Raw genomic sequence first — 24906 nt, 5'->3', positions numbered from 1 at the left:
AGAGTTTGTCATTCCTCGTTTGATCGATGTATCTGTTCAAGTTGCAGAGAACTGGCTTTGTTTTTTTGTGCGGAAACCTTTTACACTATTTGGTGACAACCACGCTCAGTTTGTTCAGTCACGTCAGCCCTACATCTTGTACATGCTTTATTGTGTGTTCATTTCCTGTTTAATATACTGTATCCCCCTCATTCTCTTCATGTCTTTTAAAAACAATATTCCCCGTGATCAGCTCCCTTTTCTGTTATGCTCACATACTTCACTAGCCTTACATTTCCCATGCTTATGTATATACCAAAACATTGTCTTTGATTTCCCCCTGCCCAGTCGTTAAACTTGAATTACTTACAGATTATTGGGTAACACTTTATAATAAGGTACTGTTTATGTTATTAATGATTTATAAATATTGAATTGATTATTAATAAATACTTTATAACGTAGTGATAAGGCGTGTTACGTGAGTTATTACACAGTTATAGTAATATGTGGCATGGTCACAAAGTCGAACAGGTAGCTAAAAAGCAGCATCTTATTATAAAATGTTACTGGTCCCAGGGGGAGCCAGGTGTGTGAGTAGATTATTGTGTTCCTGGGCTTACAGAGAAATTAATGTGTTGTAAGTGTTAATGGTGGCAATGTCACTCAACTTAATACTATAGCGAAATACACATTCTTGGCATTACTGGCATCAGGGTATATATACAGTGGTTCAGTGGTTGTAGAATAGAGAATAAGGCAGTTGAGAGGGATTGAAACAATACCATCACATGGTTTATCTTTCCTGAAGTAACATGACAACCATTTATAATGAAGCTATTACACACTTCATTTTACTTCATGGTTTCGCAGGAATGTGGTGCATCCAGTAGGGCATTTTCTAAAGGCAGACCAGTTGTTTTTTTACAAAAAATACTTATGTGTTTAATATTGTTTTTGTTAAAAACATAAAACGTGCGGGTGCTTGCTAACATGTTGATAAATGGCTGTAATTTTCCTGCTGGCTCTCGCACAATCAGCTTTCTAGATGTGGACCCAGTTAAATTCTCATAGCGGTTTGGCAAATGGAGTGGTTCGTGTAGGCTATAGTGCTGCTGCTGTCCACTTGATAGCAGAGGAGTACAGATGGTAAGCTGCAGGTTGAGTGCATATGGAGGTGTGGTCCCAGGGGGAGCCAGGTGTGTGAAATCAATAGGAAGTGTAGTGCAAATTCAAGGGATTCATGTAGCAACTAAATACTTAGAAATGTTGACAGTGTGAAATAACATCCCAGAAAATGACCAGTCAATGCTGAATTACCCATAGGGATTGAGACTTGACTTTTCATTAAGAAATTGTGTTGAAAATTAATAACTTTGGTAATACATGAAAAGGTGGACCTTATGAAATATCATTCTGGAGCTCCAGGCTAGTAATTATACTGATCATGAGATCGGACTAATGCACCCTGACTTATTTTGCAAAATAACTATTAGTGCATTCTTTCTTCTCCCAGGAGAAAGTTAATTTAAATAGAACTGGAAAGGAAATGTACTGAGGAGTGATGACGCAACACACTTATTTAGTTAATAAAAATAAACGATCACAAAGTTATATTATACAATTCGTTTTGGGACAATTTAAACAAGTAATGCAAGAACAGCAAAAGATTCTAGCAGAAATGTTTTAATTGCAGCACAATTAATTACTTATTTTGTTTAAGTTCTATTAAAAGCAGCATTTTTCTAAACATGAAAAATGGTTTGACTTTTTTGCCTTAAAAGACAAAGTGATTATTTAAGATAAGTCAGCTAAGTTCCATAAATGGACTGTGGTTTGATTTTCTGTGTGCATGTTTATTTCGTTACATATTTAATGAAGCCAAGTGTGTCATTAAAATCATGTGTATGGAATTCCTAACATCCTGTATTTACCGATATATTTTCTCTGTTTCTTAGCTTTACACAATGAATGCAGTCTCTGTACATTGATTATATGCCTTAGTTCTATTCCTGCACAAATGTTAGCTTCAATCATGCTTTGCAAGATTAATGTCAGATTTTATTTTTACTCTATATTTTATTATTTACAACTTGATTTTGTTGTTTTTCTCGGCTTTTGTAAAACGCTTAATTTGCATCGCTGTTTATGTTTGAAAAAGCCACCCCTGAGTGCTACTTAACTGCTGAACTTTTGAAAATCAGGAAAATCTGTCATGCACATTTATGATGGAGAGAAACATCCTTCAAATGACTCCAATTAAAAGCAAATGTTTGAACACTGACTTTGAAGAGGGACTGTATTTGGCCAAAACTCTTTAGAAAATAAAAACAACTTTATTTCATTATTGACGTGTTTTCTGCCAGTGCAGGCCAAATTTAAATAATGGGTTGATTCTGGGCCAGCTGATGAATGCAGGCCTTTGTGCCTAGTATATGTCCTGCGAGTAGATCCTTCCATATTTTCCTCAAGAAGTCATGTTTCTTGCATGCAAGAAACTCTTTGTCGCAATTTTAATTGGTGTTAAATGAGGTGTAGCTTTGCTCTTTTGCCAATGATTGAGATTATATATCTATATTTTATATAGCTAATCACTGCAATATGCTGCAAAAAATAAAATCATTGTTGACCATGGAATTAATGCTGGGAAATTAATGCTAAACAGCATTTACAGGGAAGGAAAAACATTTGGTAGGAGTATATAATTAGCATCATAATTCATTCAAGGAACCTTGGCCTTTTCTTACCAATTTAACAATGTCACCACAAAATGTGATGGAGCAATATCTAATTTGGTGTTGCAGTTACTCGTGAAGTGTTTCCTTCAGTTGCTAGGCTGCTCTGTTAATTACATTTCCAAAGAAACTGGAAATAATTGGAATATATTTAGTCCCATCTTACTTATGAATGCTAACAACAAGTTTCCTTTCTATTGTACGTCTCTTTAGTATAACAGTCTAAACGAGTTCATTTCAAATCTGTTTCTTGCCAATACAATTTGTGTTCAAAGTAAAAATTCTAAGAAGTTGAAGCCTGCATTGGTATCAATTTAAATTGGTTTGTTTACATGGGATACAATTGGACTTGGACATGACTGACTATAGGCTTTCTACTCTCAGATGCTTTTGGATAATTGGTATGAAATGGGAGTTCAAAATAAACTTGCACAACTCTGCTCTAGAAATGTCAATACGACTTACACTGCATGAAGAAGCCAGAAAGTTCCAATTAGGAGAAAATAAGAATGCAGTTAAGGCAAAGTTCTCTTCTGTTATATAATAGAAAAGAATGGGACAAGACTCCTTAGTCATGAAGTAATGAAGAGGTCATGTCCTGTGTATTTATAAAGATTGTTTTTATTTCTTTATGAAGGGCACCATGGCAGACAGTACTTTGTGATATATTGGACAATGTATGGTGTGCTGATATAATTTGAATATTAAAGTATTTGTACGTCTGGCAATATGGTAAGGCTCAAGTCAAAAATGTGGAGTGTAAGACAGTAGTTAAAAAATAAAGCATTTCAAGTCCTACCCTCAATCCTTCAGAACACCTCTGTGAGAAACTGTAATGGCCAAGAGGAGGCTGCAGAATCTCTTTTTGTTTTCAATTTCACTGACATTTGAGGCATACCGAAAGAGTGTGATGACTCACCATTTCAACTGCTGCACCAAAAACGAGTTTTGATGCCACGCTTCTACTGCCCATCTAAGCACATGCCGTTAAACAATGTTGGGCTTTACATTTTTTCGATTGTTCCTCACATGGCATCAATCTCCATTTAACAGCTTGAACTAATGAACATGTCATCTATGTTTTTACATTTGGCATCTAAATTTAATTATGAAGTCTTAAAGCTTACCTACACAAACACGTTATTGTGGAGAATTATGAAGGAATCATTATTTTTGGTTTTGAAAGCACTTTTTTTAATATTAAAGGCTGGGTGTGAGCTGACCTTCATTCCAGTAAGTTTGTCAGTTGTCCTTCAGTCTGAAATGAAATGACATTGCTGTGCTAACCCTGGCCAGGAGCTTGTGACTCTCATACTGTGTGGTGTTATAGTTTCTCTAATCACTGTCCAAAACGTATATAGAGCAAAGAACTTCAGCCTTTAAAAAAATACCTACCCTACTTCTCATTTACTATCAACACAGGGTTCAGAGCATTTTACTGGCCTTTCCTTTGTGCTGTTTTTGCTCTTCATATATGCAGCTGTAGTTGAAAATATTCTCACCCTTAATTTGAAACAGTGTAATTGGGTGATCTTTTCAGTGTAATGAATGTAATGAGAGTAATTCCTCATTAAACTAAACCCATGTATCTATTTATTTAAACACAGAGATGAACATTGATTCAGCCTTTAGAAAACTGTAAAATGTATTGAACTGCATTAAGATGGGGTATTTACTTTGGAATGCATACTGGATTTCCCTGAGTAAGTCTCTTTATAAAGTACAGCTGCAGACATACTAGACCTCTTTTAATTGCAAGCACTACTCAAGTGGACAGTATTTATGTGCTAAATAAAATCCCTGGACACTTTTCTGTAAACTGTGGTAAAGAAGGGCACATATATCATTTTTGACTATTTGTTCCCCATTTTTTGTCAACAGGAAGCACATCCATGGGAACATTAAGTGGTTCATGAAGCATATTTTGTTGTCTGTTCTCAGTCCCACATGTTAGCAGGGAGTAGGCCCATGCTTAGCCTTAGTGGCTACTGGAATCCCTTTGATAGATGGTAGGAGGAATACTGTACCTTTTCTCCCACCGATTGTACTACAGTGAGAGAAGTGTATCTCAGCGTCTACACAACCCACAACCTCAGGTATAAGCCATTACCGGCGTTGAGTTATTGTACTGTTGCATGCACATGCTTTCATTCTCCAAAAGCATTCTTTCATATCTCATGCTTGGACCCGAATGGAATTATTCCACATTCTGGAAGTACTCTAAAGTATGTGATGGTTTAAAATTCCTGTTTATAACCTAATGAATGCATAATTATTAAGTACTGTTGCCTGACCATGAATATTCCACTAGGATTTTTTTTTTCCACTGTGCATGACTTCCAGAGGTCAGACTGGTTCAAGACAGGCATGTGGAGACCAGACTACCTTCAGTTTCTCTTACATCGCGTCCCATGGCACCGTACAATCGCTCGACGATAGTTGTATCGTTGACGGATAACACTGCAGCTTGGTTTAGGAAGTGTATTCTAACGGATCTGGCGAATCCAAATACATTGAGAATTCCAATTAATGAGACGGGAAGAGGCTTTATCTACACAAACACAGGTATGTCCGATCTGTTAGGATATTACATCAAAGATGTGCCCCCCCCACCCAAATTCACTCTGATTTGTTATCTTATAAGAGTATGATAGTTAAATAAAAGCAAGAGAGCCTGAACAGGCAACAGCCCCAAAGTCACCCCCTCTCTTCATGTGAAACTAATTTGTATAATAATCCCTTTGTAACTATTATTTTCCTTTGTAGTTCTTTACAAAAAAGAGAGACTATTACAATTGTGTGTGACTATAATTTGTTTGTAATCTCCAAGATTACCTCGCAGCAAAGGCAATTTACTCGCATATGACTGAAATTGAATCACCCCCCCCCCCTTTTTACATTTCTGAGTGCGTGTCGGAATTCCTCTTAATAATCGATGTGGGAGCTAAAATAATGAGCTGGTACAGACTAATCATGTGTATGTGAGCTTTACATACACATACAGAAATGTGATGGTCTTATCTGAACTGTGTGGGTACATTTCTTTCTGATGCCTATATCCAGGGCAACTCACATTCACATACTTTTCTACTCCATTCTAACATGAAACAGTGCCACGGTTGTAGTGTAGAGAGGTTTAACAACAGCAAAAACAAAAATGCACCTTTAAACGTCATGTATTTATTTATTACGGTGAATGTTTCATGTCTTTATAAATGTATAATTTCTTCATAATGTCCCCCCCCCAAAAAAAACACACATTTCAGCTAAAGAAATTAGATAAACAATTACACCCAATTGCAACTCTGTGAGATGAGAAGAGCTTCAGTTGATGGGCTTGACTCAACGGTTTGTGTTTGCTAGGGTTGAGAGGGGAGCTGTTAAAAAAGAAGTCTCGGAGACTCACTCCCTTCCCACGCCCTTTAGATGCACGGCCGGCCCACACATGGCACGGGATGACCCAGATGTTACAGAAATAGCAGTGCCGGGAAAGAAAAATAAACTGGATTTGTTTTTTTTCACAGATTGCATGTGTATGTCTGCATGTCTGTATGTATTTATTTATTTATTTATTTATTTATTAAATGTAACAATAACAACAACAAAAAAGATCCGAATCTAATTATATCCAACCCTCTGGAATGTCCTTATGGATCTTTTCTGGGACGTTAATCTTGTGGGGATCATGCGCTTGCCAAAGTCAATACTTTCAACCTCCCGAGGGGCACTTCTGCTTCCCCTATCTCAAATGGATTGACTACACTATGTTTATTCATGTCGAGGAGCGACGTGAAGTGTTTTTGCATAAAGCGCCGCCAACCCAAATCGAAATACAACATCAAAATAGGAGAGAAATAACAGTTTTTATGTATCTGGTTGCATATTTAAGGGCAAATAAACTGAAGAGCTAAGTTTCTGACACCATGGTGACTCCACGCATGATTTCACAGGAAAAAAGCTGTCTATGCAACACAATTCCATCGGTAGGCTGTGGTTTTCAGTTTGTTCTTTTCAGGAAGGCTAAGATTGTTAAAAACTTGACTTCAACTGCCAAACAAAAGGGAACGTCAAACAACCAAAATTCACTCGACATTCCTCATGTACGATTCAGAATGAACCGTGTAAGAAGCCTTTATCTGTCTATGATCATGTTGTGGATTCGCTATACAGTTTTAGAGTAACTGGTAATTTTATCCTCTGATCTAACACTACATTTGTGTCACATCATAAATAATCTGATGACAACAATGTAAAAAATAGGGTATATTGATGAATGACTGCAGTCGTCTTGCTTGAGAGGTGCATTCCAGATTCAATTGTTGCATCAATCATTACCTCATGCTCATTTCCTTAGTAGACCACTGCCACCACCCTCCTTCCTGGACCTCAAACCCCTCATAGAAAAGCCACTGGTGCTGCTATATATTTCTCTCAAGGCTCTTTATTGGCTCCGTTTCCTGCTTGCACAAACAGCATTGAAACGGCTGAAACAAAACTGTTTTGTCTTGGAGTTAAAAATAAGTAGGCCCCTGCCCCCTCCCCTGCTATTGCCTCACGAGACAAGGCAGCCCGCCGTGTCCTCTGGGACATCTGATATGACCTTATTTCTAGCCTGGACAGACCCACCCTAATATTAGAAACGAGGGCCAGGACATTTAACTCGTATTTTCCCCTAGTCTAACTGGCATCTCACATCATGAATAGCATCATGAAGGAGTGACTAGGAAACTGACAAGGGAAGAGTATAGGATGCCTGGCTCAGTTTGGCGGAGAAATGGTGGGAATACTGGGAATTGAGGTGGAACGTCAGACTTGGTTGGACCTTGGTTGTCCACCACTGCCAAATCTAAAACCTGACTCCATTGTGAGCCACCTCAGCTTATTTTCCCTAAATCCTACCACACAACAGAATATATAGTAGTTATTGTTCTCCTGCAAATATTTGACTTGATATTTATTTTAATATTTTGTGCCTCGGCTTTGATTTATCATCTGCAATATTCCTGTACCTGTGTTTCAGGCCCCAGAGCCAGTGAGACCCACACCTGCTTTTATTTATCAAGGGGGGAAATAACAGTATAATCTCTCTTCATCTTCTTGTGACACATCTTGGACCTGCTGATTTACTGCTCCTGACACTGGGGATTACAATCGCAGGGCCTCGCCACTCATCGCCTTTGGGATCTGGCTTTGTCAATCATTTTCTTGGGCTTCCATCAACTGTGATTCATCATATTTGTCCACATACAAGTTCTGTAAAGGCTATTTAGACTTGACTCTTTTGTTTTCATGTGTACGTGCCACTGAGGTGTCTTCTCAGGAGTTCAGCTCACATTCACAGAAGGGCAAAGATCCAGTTATCGCACTGCCTGTGCCCAAAAGAGTGACTAACTTGGGCTGTTAAAAAGCCACCAACTCCTGTTATAAATTTTCAGAGCTCATTAAGAGCCGCCTAATTTAATCCAAACCTAGTTTCTGCCTCTCTCTGCAAGTGTAATAAATTCCAACACATTCCTTTTACCTCAGCATAAACTAAGATAACTCATATATGTTTAATTCCGCTCTGATAAAATGAAACTTCGCCAAAACCCTTTCAAAAGCAGATGCTTTTTTATGCTCTTTACTAAAGCGTTCCACTCTTGAATATAAGGAAAAGGTTTCTTTTAGCAATCTCATATGGAAACATTCAAACCACCTGAAACCGGGTGAACCACAATATGGGATACTTAATATGCACTGTTATTACAGTTCAATATCAATAAGACAACACATTGTTTTTCAATTAAACAGACAATCAGTGACTGCACTGGTCTCCCCCTGTTCAGAAAACTGCAGAGCTTCACTAGGACTGGGAAGGACTGATAGTTATCCTGAAGTCGAATGCCACCAATGCCATGTTGCTGTTATGTAGTGCAGTCAGCCAGTCAGAGCATCTTTGGAAAGTCATTACGGATCAGCCTTGCTCTGCTTTATTTAATAAGCTGAAGGAGAGCTTCAGGATGATTTATTGTATCATCTGAGAGACCACAATATAACTCAAGAGGAAATTAAAGCGAAAGTGGCTTTAATATGAAGCTGCTGTTACATTTGTCAGTGACACTTTTTAATGTTAAAGCTATTCTGCCACAGGCTGCCACACTCCACTGTGAGCACACAGAATACTGTACACATATTGTTTGCTGTATGCAGTCATAAATTAATTGAGCCCATGACATTCTCCTGACAGGTTCACACTAGTTTCCTGAATTAAAACAAAGAACAATTGCATTGCTAGTGTACAATACACCCATCAACACCCGAGCAAGAGCTTGATCGGTCTTACTGATATATGCAGATTGATAGATCGATCTAAAACAAAAACATGGCATTATGCTCAAGATAAGAATTGTACTATTCCTGGAAGAATTTGCAAGACCCACTTTTTATATGATTTGGGAGCTGTAACGATTACAAAATAAAAATAGCCTCAAATACTGATAGTTTGAGTGCTGTTGTACTTTTTCATTCCATTCTGTATTCCATGAGTTTGTTTCTACAGTTAATTGTGCTAAAAATAGTAGGGAAATTGGACTTCTCCATCATCTTACACTCTCTTCTAATGAAGAAATGGACACCATCAAAAGTATGTTGTTTTCAAAGAGAGAATCCTTTCACAGCTGTTCCTTAGAAATAAAGAAAATGAAAAAAGGTATTGAAAATGCCAAAATGCCACTCATATTAAGTCTCAGGATTGGATCCAAGCCATCTTACCCTGAGGTAAGGTAAGGTACCTAGACTTTTTTTAAGGCTTAAGGACTTCATTCTGAGAGTTATGTCAACCAGCATTGAGTGGTTTCTGTTCAAAGTCTTTAAAAGGAAGAGCTAAATCTAGGGACAGATCCCTTTTTTTGGGAGTGTAATACAGGAAAAAAATGTAGGCTCTAAATCTGTTGAAAATACATGTTATTGTGAGAATTGTTTTATTTATGAGGCAGTTTTACAAGGTGAGGATTTTTTTTCCAATGATAGATGAGGCTTGGGACACACACGAAAATTCCCTTTTTAAGCCTCTTCGTTTTCTTTGCTATTCTATTTTTGGGGGTGGGGGGGGGTGTCAAGACAAGATTGCCTTGCAAAACTAAGCAGTCAGAAAAAGATGTCACCCTCTTTGGCAGCAATTGCTTAGGAAAATTAAACATTGGGAAAAAGAAAAAAAAAGATTTCAAGCTGTGTTCAAATTTGTGTAAATTTGTATGCATTACCTGAGCTAATACTCAAATAACCCATGACTGACTTCATCAGTCTTGTGAGTCAAAAGGTATGGATCCAATCTGTAAAAGACATGGAGAAGACCCTTTCGGGAAAAGATGCTCTATAATATTTCAGTGCTTTCTGTACCTATCTGGGACCTTTATATTTAAAATACTCTATCAAAAATGATCAATTCACATTTCGGGAATACTAGGACACAGCTAACTACACAATGGGTCAGAGTAGTTTCTAGCAATCACCTTTGTTCTGGCCTTCTTTTGTTGGCTTTTGCTTAAGTCCATATTATTAAAGTCTTGGGCCGATTTAAAAGAAGACTGAACAGAGATGTACAAATGCATTTCTCAAACATCCTCCTGTGTCAAGCCTCACTACACAACACCATGTTTGGTCTTTTCACTTCTTTTCCAAGAATTGTCTATCATACAAAAGCACAAGCCGCAAAACAATCCACAACATTGGGACTTCCCAATGCCGAAACGATCAAAACCATGCATTTTAAATATGTTAACAATATACACCAAAAATATTAAATAATATGTGAGTCTTCATGGGTCTTTCAGCATTATACAGCTCTAGCCAATGTAGTCTTTCACCCTTGTATTTTTGATCCTTGATTTCTCCGGTGTTCATAAAGCTTGCCAATGCTCGGCTCACAGCGGTGCATAACAAAGGGGCCGGGAATGTGGTTGATCTGCATTATCTGCTCTTCATTCCTTGCAGAGTAGGAATTCTCACCTAAAATTGTGTGGATTTTACAGGGTTAAATATTCCTCCTCTTCAGTATATATTGTCTTCAAAGACTCAGGAATGTTTTCTTCTAATAGGTTGAGAATGGTCAGTGTTCAGTGCGTACCTAGACTGGAGATAGCAATCGATTGGTTTTCAAGCAGACGAGTGCACACAAAAAAACACACTTATTTTCTACTGTCTGTCTGTGAAGATTTGCTGCAGGTTACGCCCCATATCAAGAAATATAATGACCGATACATCTAGTTTCGATTTGAAAGCTTTATTTCTTCACTGCTGAATATCTCTCCATAGAAGTCTTACTAAATAGGTCTTATGTAACAGTGTATCTAACACATTCAGAGGGGCCTATTTTGTTGTCATGTGAAAGACCATAGCCCCTACAATATATGCAAACTCAATCACATCAGTCTTACCCAGTCAGAATTTAATAACACAATACTTTTTGGCCATACAACTCTTTGCAGTCCATTTGTTTGACTTGCATGTGAAATAACGTAAGGTTTCTGTGACAAGCTGGCTGTCACAGGAGGGGAGACACAGATTTGCACTGAAATTGCCATCACAGCGTTGCCGCACATCAACACAGGTGGGCCTGACCAAACAAAGCACATCCACCCACGGAGGATTCTTCAAACGTGAGGAGTGTTCAGTAAAATAAAAAACTAAAATAGAGAATTCAAAGAACAAAGGGAAAACAAATAAACAAGCAGGGATCAGTAGGTGTAGGATTGGGGGGCTCCGAGACACTGCCAGGCAGCTGCAGGTCTGTTGTGTGTGGCGGCTTCTGCAAAAAAGGAGAAGCACAGCTATAGCGAGAGTGCGTATTGCAATCCATTTCAGTGCCATCAGCTGCTCCCAATCAACCAGTGTGGAGCACCAGTATGAATCGCAGCTGCCGATGCTGATGGGAGACAATCCTGCACCACCAACAGCTGCGCCATAACAGGGCTGACCTGTCATAGTTTCATTTAGTCTTCAAATCCCAGTGAGGGAAAACTGACAGATCAGTCTGGCCTAACAAAAAGAAACATGATTGCAAACTAGCTTCTCAGCATTATTATTGACAGATGTCTAAGTGAACCATGAGTCTTTTTTCTTCCTTTGCAACACCATTCTCAACAAAGTATGGAAATATGAAGTGAATTGGGAAAAACAATACTTTGAATATATCCAATATACAGCAATATAAAGCAATATATTTCACTCTTGGTTTAGGCTGATTTGTCCGGTTAGGAAAAAAACAAGAAATGTTCTTTCCAATTGGACATGACGCTTGGAGCTTGATTAATGTAATGCAGAATAATGTGGTTTGCAACAGAGATGCTAAAGTTTCCCTCATCCCCTGACATCATGAAGGGACAGGGTGCTTTCAATGTGATTTTGAGTTTGAATGGAGTTCCAATGCTTTGACTTTGCAACATAGGTTTGGAACACCTCAAAACAAACTTCACGTCAACCAAAACAAACTGGATGAAGCAGACAGAAGAAATGAAATATATGTGGAAATTCCTGGAAAGCTAATTTGGGCACAGGAAACGTAGAAAGAGGGGCATTACATTCTCATAGTGGCCCAGCGTCATGTGTTTCAATACACTACGAGTAGATCGCATTTCTTTCTTGAAAAGTGAACATTATCAGTGGCCAGACAAGGACAGTTGAAGTATGCCACTTAACTGTAGTTCCTGGAATGATGCCTGATTTTCAAAAACGATGCCTTCCTCCTCTAAAGCCACCACACACCGAACAAAGATACCATTATCAGAAGTGGGGCACCACACTGGCATCCAGCGCAGCTCCTCTCCTTCGAAGCATTCCTGGGACATGAGGTCTGCTTGAAGTCTTTTTGGTGGCGGTGGGCGGCCGCAGAGGGGAACTCTAATTTGTCATTTGTTTACTCCATACTTCCTTTTCATGTTTTCGTATTAGTCCCTATCCTGCACTGATCTGTCTCCCAAGTTTTATAGGTATATTGATGCAACTCATTTAAGAATAAAAGCAAAAAACACCAGGAATTTGTACATGATGCATGAAAGTAAAGGTGGTGTTGTGCCCCAATGGTGGACAATCTAATGGACAGAGGTGGAATTTACTCTTTGTAACTTGGGGCTTCCAAAACCACATAAGAAAATGATTACCTGATTTTTCACTGTTGGCAAGCTGCCTCTCCAATTCATTTTCAATGGACTAGACAGTGTTCAGACAGTGGATAATATAAACAGATTTTATGTTTCTAAAAACATATAGTCCTAATTGGTTACAATCTTGAAACTACCAGATGGAGCTCGTTCTATATAAACAGCACAAATCCCACTCACTCAGGGCTGGTGCCTAGCTAAAGAAGTAGCTTCAAAGCTTTCTAAACCCTAGCTGACACTTTAGAACAAGTGAACAACACTGCTGTTATAGGATTGTGCTCAAACATGGTTAAATCAACATTCATCAATTGACAGTGTCAATGTTTCATTCTAATCTAGAGCCGTACTGGTTCTATATGTGCCAAACTTTATCACACTTTTCACCTGCCTGATTTACTTTTCCTGCTCCTTAGCAGACCTCTTATTTTGATCTTATCATTTTTCAGGGAAAACAAATTAACATACAAAAGATCTCATGAACCAAGAAGGAACAATGGGATGCCGGTGGGGGGAGATGTGTGACAATGTGTTTATCTCTAGCGCAGGGAATTAGGAAGCATTTTGTTTGGCCGTCAGAACAATCTCTTTCTGAATTCCAAAATAAATAAATAAAAGCTGTTGGTGATCACGCACTGCTAGATCCTCAAAAAGCCAAATGACGCCTTGTGCTGTCTTCACACTGCTACAGTCAGCTTCTGTTTATGACTCATACACTGTGCTAAACCTCCTTGGATTCACATTCCCTTTTTCACATCTCATGTCATAGATTTGTGAAACTTATTCTGCATGTAATTACACAATGGGTGCTGTACTGGGATCTCTGTATAATAAAGGCCTACAGCTTGCTTTAAGCTCTTACAGAAACAGTAGTCTAACAATAGGTTTTATCATTGTCTCCTTTAGCTTATTCTCTAGGCTCCTCCACAAGGCCTAACCTTCAGTCTTCTTACCTTCTTATGACTTCCTCCAACAATATGTTACATTAAAGTCAAATTTGAAACAGAATTTGAGTCTGTAGTCGAACACTAAATAGGAACTAGTTCTGCTAACTGTGGCATATCTGTTACTTGATGCATGCCTACAAATGTACCCTCTTGTCAGTGTTGGCCCCACTGATTGTTTCTGGTCCTCACTCCAAACACTTTACCATACAATCCCCCCTAATCAGCCTCATTTTGTCAGTTGTTGGTCTTGAGGAGAGTGAATTCTTGGTCATGAGGAGACTGTTAGATCACTTTGTACTTTGATCTTATCACTTATTGGATCATGTTTTTGAGGGAAAAATGGCAAGCACTTGACTTCTATATATGGGAATGTAAGTGAACCTCTGAACATAATTCAGGATAGTAAGATGACATTTACTACCTGTGGGCCCCCAAAGACCTTTCATTGGCCAGCATTGCACTTAGAAACCCACAAAAAGACACAATTATTTATTATGATTCTTCTACATTCAGGGTTGACGAGCCTTAACAAAGCCAATGAAAACACCACAGCCAATAAACACAAAAGACAGTACTAGTGTAACCTCCCTTAGGTGAGTAGGCCAAATGGCCTCAGGACACTACTAGATTATTCCCTGTGATGATGGGGATGAAGTATCTGCCAAGGCTCCTCAGACACGACTGCAGTTCAGAAGGCAGGAAACAGCTTGCAAGGATCCCAGTGGTCAAGGCTGCTGGAGGATAGTAAAGAGGGGGGGCTCAGGATTTCCTTGCTGGCCTTGGGCACTTTCCATGAACACATGTACTAAAGTTTGTCATCCAGTTAGATGTTCAAAGAGCCTCTGGTAACTATACAGTATCTCTTCGTCTGGACCATCTATAATTTTATTAAGAGCAAATCAGTTTGCGGCATAGGAGTAGGTTGGAGCTGCATACTTTTAATATTTTACTGCAAATCAGTGTCAGCTACACAGCGTCTGGTTTTATAAATGTGTTCAGTTGTATTAAAAATGCACGTTCTCATATTCAGACCTGGTTCTTCTGAGCAGTTTAAAATAGCTCAAGGCATGGCCAGAAACACAAATGAGCCAACTGGTGAATGTACAGAGAAATAAATGAATCTCCAGAACCGTCTGGAACATATATATATATATATATATATATATATATATATATATATAGAGAGAGAGAGAGAGAGAGAGAGAGAGAGAGAGAGAGAGAGGGAGGGAGGCTTTTATGCAATGATGAATTCAAAATCACTTCCCTTCTGGTCCACATCCAACCCAATGATAATACATTGATATACAGCTACATCTTAGATCTTGGAAACATAGGTCTTTATGTCCAGACATCACAAAAACAGATAGGCCTGGCTGAGTAGGAGAGGACAGAATTCAAATAGATGTTCTTTTTTTTTTAATGCACATTGAATTTGGATGTGGCATTGGGATATTTTTGGCATTGATTTTGCATCAGTTTTAAGTTCAAATGGGGAAATTTTTCCTAATTTTTCTTTTTAATTTCATATGAAACACATTTGCTGACACTAAAGATGTGTTACTTGAAAGTCTTCAGTCTTCTTCTGCAGATATTTTTTCATGGGAGGTAAGGCTGTAAGAGACAACATTAAGAACATGGTGGCCTAAGTTCTTCTATTGACCAAGTTTCGGTTAAAAAATAAAAAGTTACAAATATACAAATTAAACACATTTTAAAGACATTTTGTTTGAAAGTACATCAAATTAAGATTATGTTTTTGTAATAGTGCACTGGTAAAGAAAAAAAAAACATGTTAAGAACAATAACATATTTCAAGTTATCTTTTGTTTGTAGTTTATTTTTTGATATGTATCTTGATTTGGAAGCACTGTTTTAAGGAAAATAATACAGTATATTAAATAAAAAGCACATCTCAGACACAATAAAATGTCATGCCTGGTAAATGTGGAATCTTAAATCTAACACCCTGTCCAGAGGCCTGGTCTCCATGTTGAGAGATGTCTTATTATGATGACAGAAGCAATACAAAGAGATATAATGTACAGTGAATCACATTAATTAACAGGCTTCAAAGCTGCAGGTCTTGGAATAGATTGCATGCTTCTGCTCATCTGTGCAAATGCCAAAAATGGAGCTGGGCATGGCAATTCTCAAAGGTTTCCACTGAAATTGAAATCTGGGATATTAAAGAGACCACATTGATAATTTTAAAGAAAAATCAAGAGATGTGATTGAATTGTATGGATGCATTGCAATTAAGTAAAGCAACTAAAATGCTTTGCCTACTTCCAATTTTTTCACTCTTCATATTATATATGGCAAAGGACAGGGAAGCTATACAGAAATAACTGGCAGTACAAGTGATCAGAAGGAACAACAGCCAGGATTCAATTATCATTACAACATGCCTTTTTGAAGAGTGACACTGGTCACTGGTGATGGTGCCACACACTTCACATTAGGACGTCTATTGATTCTTGAGGCAAAAGTTCCCCTTCTTTCTACACATTATTATTTGAAGGCATTTAATCTCCAGATGCCAATATGCTACCACACACAACAGAGGTCAGATAAAACCCTTCTATGAAACTGGATATAGAGTCCGCTATGATTGTGTAGATAGCGGCACATTGCACACATGCTCACAACATTATGTCTCTTGTACAGCTCCATTCCCTGGCCTCTAATTGGGAGACGCTTGTTATCTGCTATCGATTCCGTTGGGGTAATTTACAGCACTGCCAGCGAGCGCCACTGGGGTAGAAACATGGCGCATTAGCTCAAGTGGGTTTGTGTGTGAGTGCTCTAAACACTAAGCTGTAGGCCTGGTGTACAACAATTCCTTGTAGAAGAGAGACTAAATCATATACTGAATCTTAGAGAGACAATCATATACTGAAAAAAAGAAAAGTATAATATACAGTAGGATAAAAGTATTCTCAAAATGTAATATTTTTAACCTACTTTATATCACACATACCCATTTTTTAAAATCAGTATTTTTATTTGTACACTGCATATATAATATATATATATACAGTAATTACAGTAATCCCTCAAAATACACGAGAGTTGCCACTCAGGGAGCATTATCACATAGCAAGCAATGGAAATGTAACCATATGTGTTACTCAGACACCATATTTTATACACCTGTATTACACTTAAGGTAACACTTTTTTTCAGTCAATGCTTTATTTATACTTATACAACATCATATTTAATTAATATTTATTCAATGAGCATAGATATAAATCATTATAAGAAAGACACTTCAAATGCTGAATTGAGATCAATGACCATCTTAATCATGAAGAACTGTTGGTACTACCAGGTCACTTGGAATTCATTGTCAGAGCTCTTTAATGTGAAAGAAAGACCGAAACGGTGATGCTTTAGGACTTTCTTGAATGTTCTGTGATGCTCTCAAACTATTTTATTTTTTTCTGAGTTATACATTACTGACAAGACAAAAATATAAATGCATTTTCACTGTGAATTAATTTTAAATCATTTAAATTTAAAATCTTGGTCAAGCACTGTGTTTGGGTCTTGTATTTGTGTCTCCTTGCTGCCCTACAATTTTCTGTTTCTTTGTTGTGCAATTATACTTATACATATACAATTTAGTAGTCTAAATGTTATATTGAAACTTATTTAATCAACTTAAGAGTTTGCGTTAATTGTTCAATTTTATTTATGCATTTTAAATTAAACTAAAGGAGAAGAAGGCTGTCCCAGTAAGCATATTTCTGGTTTAAAATTGTCATCATTATACTCTAGGCTTTAGTAAAATAATGTATTTCCAAGTTATATTAAAATATAAGAAATGTAGGCTACTGGTTACACATGATCTAATAATTGGTATTTTGAATTTTCAAAAATGATATGCATACAAAATATGCTTTGTTAGTATACGAATATTTTATTTTGTTTTGTTAGCTTCCCCCCCCAAAAAAAAAAAAAAAAAAAAAAAAAGTGTGAGAATGTCCATATATTAGCAAAATAATACATGGGTACCTAATTAACATAGCATTCCTCAGCGTATTCTCGAGTATTCATCGATTTTTAGTGCAAAGCGATATTTGGAATTTTCAGTCGTTTTTTCTGTCTGAAATTCGTCAGAATTCTCCTACAAGGGTGGAACAAGGCTAAAGCAAGGAAGTGCCATGTCGTTTAAAATTACTTAAACTTGATGTAGGCTAATGCACATTTATATATGCATGTTCCACCCTTAAAGTTTCCATGAACGCCCGACAAAAAACGGCTGCAAATTCCATATAGCGCGCACACGCACACACACACACACACGCACACACACACACACACGCACACACACACACACACACACGCACACGCACACGCACACGCACACACACACGCACACACACACACACACACACGCACACACACACACACACACACACACTCGTACTGAGGTGCTATACTGTGTGAATGTAAGCGGGTGCTGTTGCTTTAACGGCGTCTGGGAGCGAGTGGCTGCAGGAGGCAGGCAGGGAGGGATGCCTGTGCAGCTGAGGGCGCCTCTCTCACACTGACGCTCTCCAGCTCACTCGCAGATGGATGTCAGGAGCGCCTCCGACACTCTGTGGGTTCAAGATCCTGGCTGCTAAACGGGAGACTTGCACCTTCGGGACTTCAAACCAGTATTTCTATCCGAAACCGACCTTTGGAGCGAATAAATGGAAGAAACACAAGGGCTTATAATTGGAATCCACTTCTTATCAGAGCAGACGCTATAATGGGAAATACTACTCACAAATCACTTATAGGTATGTTTTTTTCTTAAATATGGATGATGTCTGTTACCCCTGTACATGGGTTTGGATGTGTTTTTCACATGTATTTTGGGATGTGTGTATTGTAGTGTGCATGGCCAGAAGCGGTGTCCGGGAGTATGAGCGCACTGTAGGATAAACCAGATCCACCTCAGTACCAGAAAGTGCATCATGGCCTCTGCAGAAATCAAATACAGGGCAAACTATTTCGCGTTCAATAAGTTGATCTCTGGCTTGGAAATGAATGTTTAGCCGTTTCATCATGAATCCGGTCTACTTTTGTATTAGTTTAGTAGGCTATGAATTTGTGTTCTTGCATTACATAATTGTATAGCATTCACCCCCCCAACACACGCACACACACACACACACACACACACTCTGCCATTTGATTAAGCATTTAGCATATATTTGCAAAGATAATTAGGATAATATATATTCTGTATGTGTGCACGCATGTATGCATGTATGTATATTGACGATTGCCATATTCACGGGATGATCCAAGCATTTTTAAATATGCAGGGGGATTCTCAGCGGATTTTCACAACGTATACATTGATTTAATATATTTACTCAATGACTTACGTGTGTGTAGGCTCTTTCATTTGTGCATCATAAAACCTGCTAGAGCTTTAATTATGATAGGAATGGATCTTAGGCGGTGTTACTATTACACAAGAACTGTGTGGGTATTGAAGTGAGCTCCTCTTCATTTAAAGCAGATACAACTTTGGTGCGTTCGTTGTGGTGCTTAATGTTGCTGAAATAACATTTTTATTGTTGTTGTTGTTGTTGTTATTGTTTTGTAACTAAGGGCATTCACAATTACAGCAAAATCTCCGCAACAGTTCAGCCAATGCATGGAAAACTTGTTAGATGACTGCAACTGTACAAAAACAAATTGTCAGTTGTGTTACAGGAGTGGCGTGCTTCCATATGCATTATTGTATCTATTTATTTATTTTACGTTATTATTATTATTATTATTATTATTATTATTATTATTATTATTATTACCTTTTCACTTATGTCCTGATTTACTTATCTGACGTGTTGTGCATCAAACAATATTATTCATGAAATGTGTCAGAATGTAGTTTCACAATCTGCGCCTGTATTTCCTTTTTGTTTTTGTCCAGTAAGGCCCACTTGTGGAAACACATCTATCTCATCAATTTAGCATTAGGTAGTATAGTGTCCAACTTAAGGAAGAGGGAGGTGTCTTTACGGTCCACATAGTTTAGTTAATGTAATTTAGCATTGCGCAACTGAAAAAGGAAAGTAGACAAGTTATAACAAGGGGGTTATTCAATCAATAATGTTTCATTTCAGCAAGCACTGACTCATCAAAAAGTGGTCAAAGCAACCACATTATCCTAACTATAAATAAATTGCACAGTGATATAAGATTATGCCCTGTTCACTGAAAACTTTGTTGCATATGCGGACAAGATACCATTTTCTGATGTTACTTTGTTGGTCTTTCATACCATCATGATTTATCGCTGTTGTTTAGATTGTTCCCTCAAGCCATTGTGGGGTTGTTGATATACACTCACCTAAAGGATTATTAGGAACACCATACTAATACTGTGTTTGACCCCCTTTCGCCTTCAGAACTGCCTTAATTCTACGTGGCATTGATTCAACAAGGTGCTGAAAGCATTCTTTAGAAATGTTGGCCCATATTGATAGGATAGCATCTTGCAGTTGATGGAGATTTGTGGGATTCACATCCAGGGCACGAAGCTCCCGTTCCACCACATCCCAAAGATGCTCTATTGGGTTGAGATCTGGTGACTGTGGGGGCCAGTTTAGTACAGTGAACTCATTGTCATGTTCAAGAAACCAATTTGAAATGATTCGACCTTTGTGACATGGTGCATTATCCTGCTGGAAGTAGCCATCAGAGGATGGGTACATGGTGGTCATAAAGGGATGGACATGGTCAGAAACAATGCTCTGGTAGGCCGTGGCATTTAAACAATGCCCAATTGGCACTAAGGGGCCTAATGTGTGCCAAGAAAACATCCCCCACACCATTACACCACCACCACCAGCCTGCACAGTGGTAACAAGGCATGACGGATCCATGTTCTCATTCTGTTTACGCCAAATTCTGACTCTACCATCTGAATGTCTCAACAGAAATCGAGACTCATCAGACCAGGCAACATTTTTCCAGTCTTCAACTGTCCAATTTTGGTGAGCTTGTGCAAATTGTAGCCTTTTTTTCCTATTTGTAGTGGAGATGAGTGGTACCCGGTGGGGTCTTCTGCTGTTGTAGCCCATCCGCCTCAAGGTTGTACGTGTTGTGGCTTCACAAATGCTTTGCTGCATACCTCGGTTGTAACGAGTGGTTATTTCAGTCAAAGTTGCTCTTCTATCAGCTTGAATCAGTCGGCCCATTCTCCTCTGACCTCTAGCATCAACAAGGCATTTTCGCCCACAGGACTGCCGCATACTGGATGTTTTTCCCTTTTCACACCATTCTTTGTAAACCCTAGAAATGGTTGTGCGTGAAAATCCCAGTAACTGAGCTGATTGTGACATACTCAGACCGGCCCGTCTGGCACCAACAACCATGCCACGCTCAAAATTGCTTAAATCACCTTTCTTTCCCATTCAGACATTCAGTTTGGAGTTCAGGAGATTGTCTTGACCAGGACCACACCCCTAAATGCATTGAAGCAACTGCCATGTGATTGGTTGGTTAGATAATTGCATTAATGAGAAATTGAACAGCTGTTCCTAATAATCCTTTAGGTGAGTGTATATTTAAACACAAACAAATCATACAGGAGTTGTTTGATTACATGTGGTTCCAAAATAATACCAGAGTAGTGTACCTGCTTGTGGTTCTGCATTGCACCTTTCATTGTAACTTGTGTAACACAGCTAAAGTGCAATCCACCAAACATTCATGAAGGCCTCCTGGATGATGTCAGTTATGGTACATTCATTGTCAGGTTCTTCTGTGTGTGTGGGTGGCTGGGCTCACAACATCAGTGTATGGGTGCTGAAGTAGGCTACACCATGAAAAATTCAACTCTCAATGCAGATGTGCCTAGAAAAGAAAAAAAAAAATCACTTCAACTCTCCAAAAATAACTGGATAAAACCAGTGGCTGGTAGTTTATACATTCTGTCTAAATATATAAGGTATGTATCTATTACAGTGTTATGCTTTAGAAGTGTAGTGTACCATTTTAAAAAGGGTTTTGCACTTGAAAATCGAATGCTCGTTTTCTAATATTCAACAGAAAATCTTTTATTTTCTAGAACGCAAAAGCTGAACGGTTGCTGGTATCAAATCTCGTGCATTCTTAATCTGGGCCCCCACCCTATTAATCAGTCAAATTCAAAGCAATCACATTTAAGTGTTCGTGCTTGTATGTATGTAGATTTGGAGCCGTCAACATTTTCATATTGCTGTTAAGAGCAGAACGGTATAAAACCACATTACTTTGTGTGTGTGCAGTCCATTTAGATTAGATTACAGGAAGGAAAACAACGTTGTTAGCTTATGCACTGAATCATGGGGGATCTGTGTTGGTGATCTGAAAAATGATCCCGCTCTCGCTGTGCACGCAAATGTAGTGTGTGAAAAGACATGTCCTTGTGCTCTTGGATGAAAGCTTCTCCTGTCCAGGTTTCTCCCCATCTCCCCGTGAACAACAAGGCAAGGGTGCACCTTCTGTCATGCCAATCAAATGGACACCCAAGACCATACTCATTCTTGTCTAAAAAACTTACTTTTAATGACAACTGCTCTCCCTACTGTGCAGACTGAATATACAGACTCCCAATACAAACCCAAGCTACAGCATTTTCTAGACACAACCAAGGTGACCATGGTGGACCCAAGCACCACTAGGGTTGAGTAGACTAAAGTCAGTGTGGGCATCATCAACAGGCACCAGTCTCTCCAGAGGGGTTTCTGTCAACTTTACTGACTACTTTCCACTCCCTTTCGGATGCCTGGTATGGAGAAGGAACGCATGGGACCGTTGCTGAGTTGTACAATCCTTGAAGTCTTTTAGTTGAACATGGGACAAAACCTGGAGATTGATATGACATTGAGGAACAACAGTCCTCCAGTTCTAGGTGTGACCCATCACAAAGTTTGGATTTTACAGAGGCAGGCCAGGACTGCTCTCAGAGTAAGACCTCTTCATACACAAACTTTTCATTCTGGTTGCACAAATGATTTACAGGTCTGTTTCCATTTTGGTTACAAGTGTAATTAAAATGATTTTGAAAGATGGATTTTGTAAACTGTAAGAGGTGGCTTAGCGCCATCCAAACCTATCTTCGCTGTATTTGAACCCTTAAAAGCCTAGGGACATACAATGCAAGTGCTGGAGAATCATTCACTGTTTGGAAGATTAGAGTACCTTCCATTGTTTCAAAATACATTTCAGCCTTGTAACCTGTCCTCAGTTATGTCTTGTTTAATTATGTTTGAGGGAGTATAGGAATTTCACAGGGTTAATTATCGTCGCTTGTCGCCCACAGTCTGCAATGGACCGATATCCAACACATTATTGCACTTTTTGTTGAGTGCTCTTTCTTTACACAACCTTCTTGGCTTTGATAAAAATGCAATTTGCGTCTCAGGATGCTGATAAAGCCCTCACTTTCTTGCCACCCTTTGCTTCCAGCAGGAAATCTCGGTCAGCAGCAAGTCAGCAAACACCTCAATAGGATTTAAAATGTTATTGTGTTTCAATTATGGTGGTTGCTAACTGTAAAAGATTAGTAATCATCGGCACCCCCAGAAGCCAAATCTTGACATGCAAGCAGGCCTCTGAATGGGAGTTTCTTTTCTTGTTTCCTTTCTGAAAGTACCCTATATATGAACCTTTGGGTCTTTACTATAGATGATTCAGAAATAGTATGTTAAGGCAAGCTGTCATTTTTATACCTGGAAATTCACATATTTATTGTGTCTGTAAGTTATTGCTGATACACATTTGAACCATTCTAAGTTCAGAGGTTCAGACACAGAATCTGGTTTTCTTTGTTTGTTTGTTTGTTTGTTGTAAACTGCTGTCATTAGTTTATTACCTGAATCCATTTGAGGAGTTAGTTATCTAAAGGTCACTGAATATTATATACTGCTCCCTAAACAGATTCAATTTATACTGCCGTGAAAATCACTCTCCAACAGAGTTCCCTTGTATAGCAGGGTTTTTATGTATTTATTTATTATCAACTGTATAGATTGAGATTTAACCATTAGGTATACAGAATATAAATGCTCAGCTGGAAGATGTTTACCATACCTTCCATGTCATTTGAGTCAAATCCAGCCCTAAAAGCAGTTTTAGCAGCTGACCAGGGCCCTAGGCGGGGATGACAGTAAACAGTTCAGCAACAGAAGAAATTCTTCCTTTGCGTAGAGTAGTTCTCTTTTTTTCAGTTTGAAATTGTGCTGTTGAACTTTGGTTACTTACTGCCCGGAGTCCAAATGTTACAAGAAACACAGCGTATCACAGTCCTGTTTTTCCATAAGGGCCTATTTCATTTTGCAAATGCCTCTTCTCGCCGTGTTAACTTTCTGTGGTGCTGGGTGCTGATCTCACATTTGAATTTATCAGTAGGTGACAGTTGACACTGGTTTGTCCTTGTAACACATGTGTTTGGCTGTTTCCAAAGAGATCTTATTTTAACTGCCCGTTACACAGAACAATGAAGCCTTCAAAAAGGTGCTTTACAATAGATGTCAGTCTGCTATGATGAGGCGGAAAACAGGCTTGAGCGGGAAACATCAGAGTTTTCAGCTTTTTTTCTCGATGCAAGAGTTGAACAGAACAAACTGATTGTTTTTATTTTTATAAAATAAATCAATATTACCAGTGCATGGCGTAATTTAAGGGAGTGTGTGCTTTATCAATCCAAAGTATTGTTTGTAAACTTGTTTGCAAATAGTGAAGAAGTAGGAAGATCTCAAGAAATGGAGCGGTGAACCCAAAGGTCATATATTATAAAAAATAAATAATTAAATACATACATACATACATACATACATACATACATACATACATAAATAAAATCTTAATCTTGTTGTTTCCTGTTGACATCTTAAAACAGACAAAGGCAAGAGGGAGAAAGGGGGACAATTATGAATGTGATTAGATTATAGACAAAGAACTAGTTACATGCTAGAAAGAACAAATATGCACTTAGTGTCACTAATGGGGCAGAATTACCATGTTGACTCACAGTGGAATTGTAGAAACTGTATCACCTTCATTGATATTCCTTAAGTTGCTATTGAGCGCCGGGAGGGGGGTATTTCCCTCCCT

The 24906-nt window shown here is 38.4% G+C and overlaps 1 protein-coding gene across 1 annotated transcript in view; it reads left to right on the top strand.

Annotated features, from left to right (window-relative positions):
• Nucleotides 1-18193: 18193 nt before the first annotated feature.
• neurl1b (neuralized E3 ubiquitin protein ligase 1B) overlaps nt 18194-24906 on the top strand; it is a 29967-nt gene continuing 23254 nt past the window's right edge. Inside the window, exon 1 of the mRNA XM_066716534.1 lies at nt 18194-18587. Coding sequence (XP_066572631.1) covers nt 18557-18587 — 31 coding nt within the window. The 5' untranslated portion in view covers nt 18194-18556. The remainder of the gene's footprint in view (nt 18588-24906) is intronic.

The sequence above is a fragment of the Amia ocellicauda genome, chromosome 11, assembly GCF_036373705.1.
Source record: "Amia ocellicauda isolate fAmiCal2 chromosome 11, fAmiCal2.hap1, whole genome shotgun sequence".
Lineage (NCBI taxonomy): Eukaryota > Metazoa > Chordata > Actinopteri > Amiiformes > Amiidae > Amia > Amia ocellicauda.
This window is presented reverse-complemented; position numbering and strand designations above follow the sequence as displayed.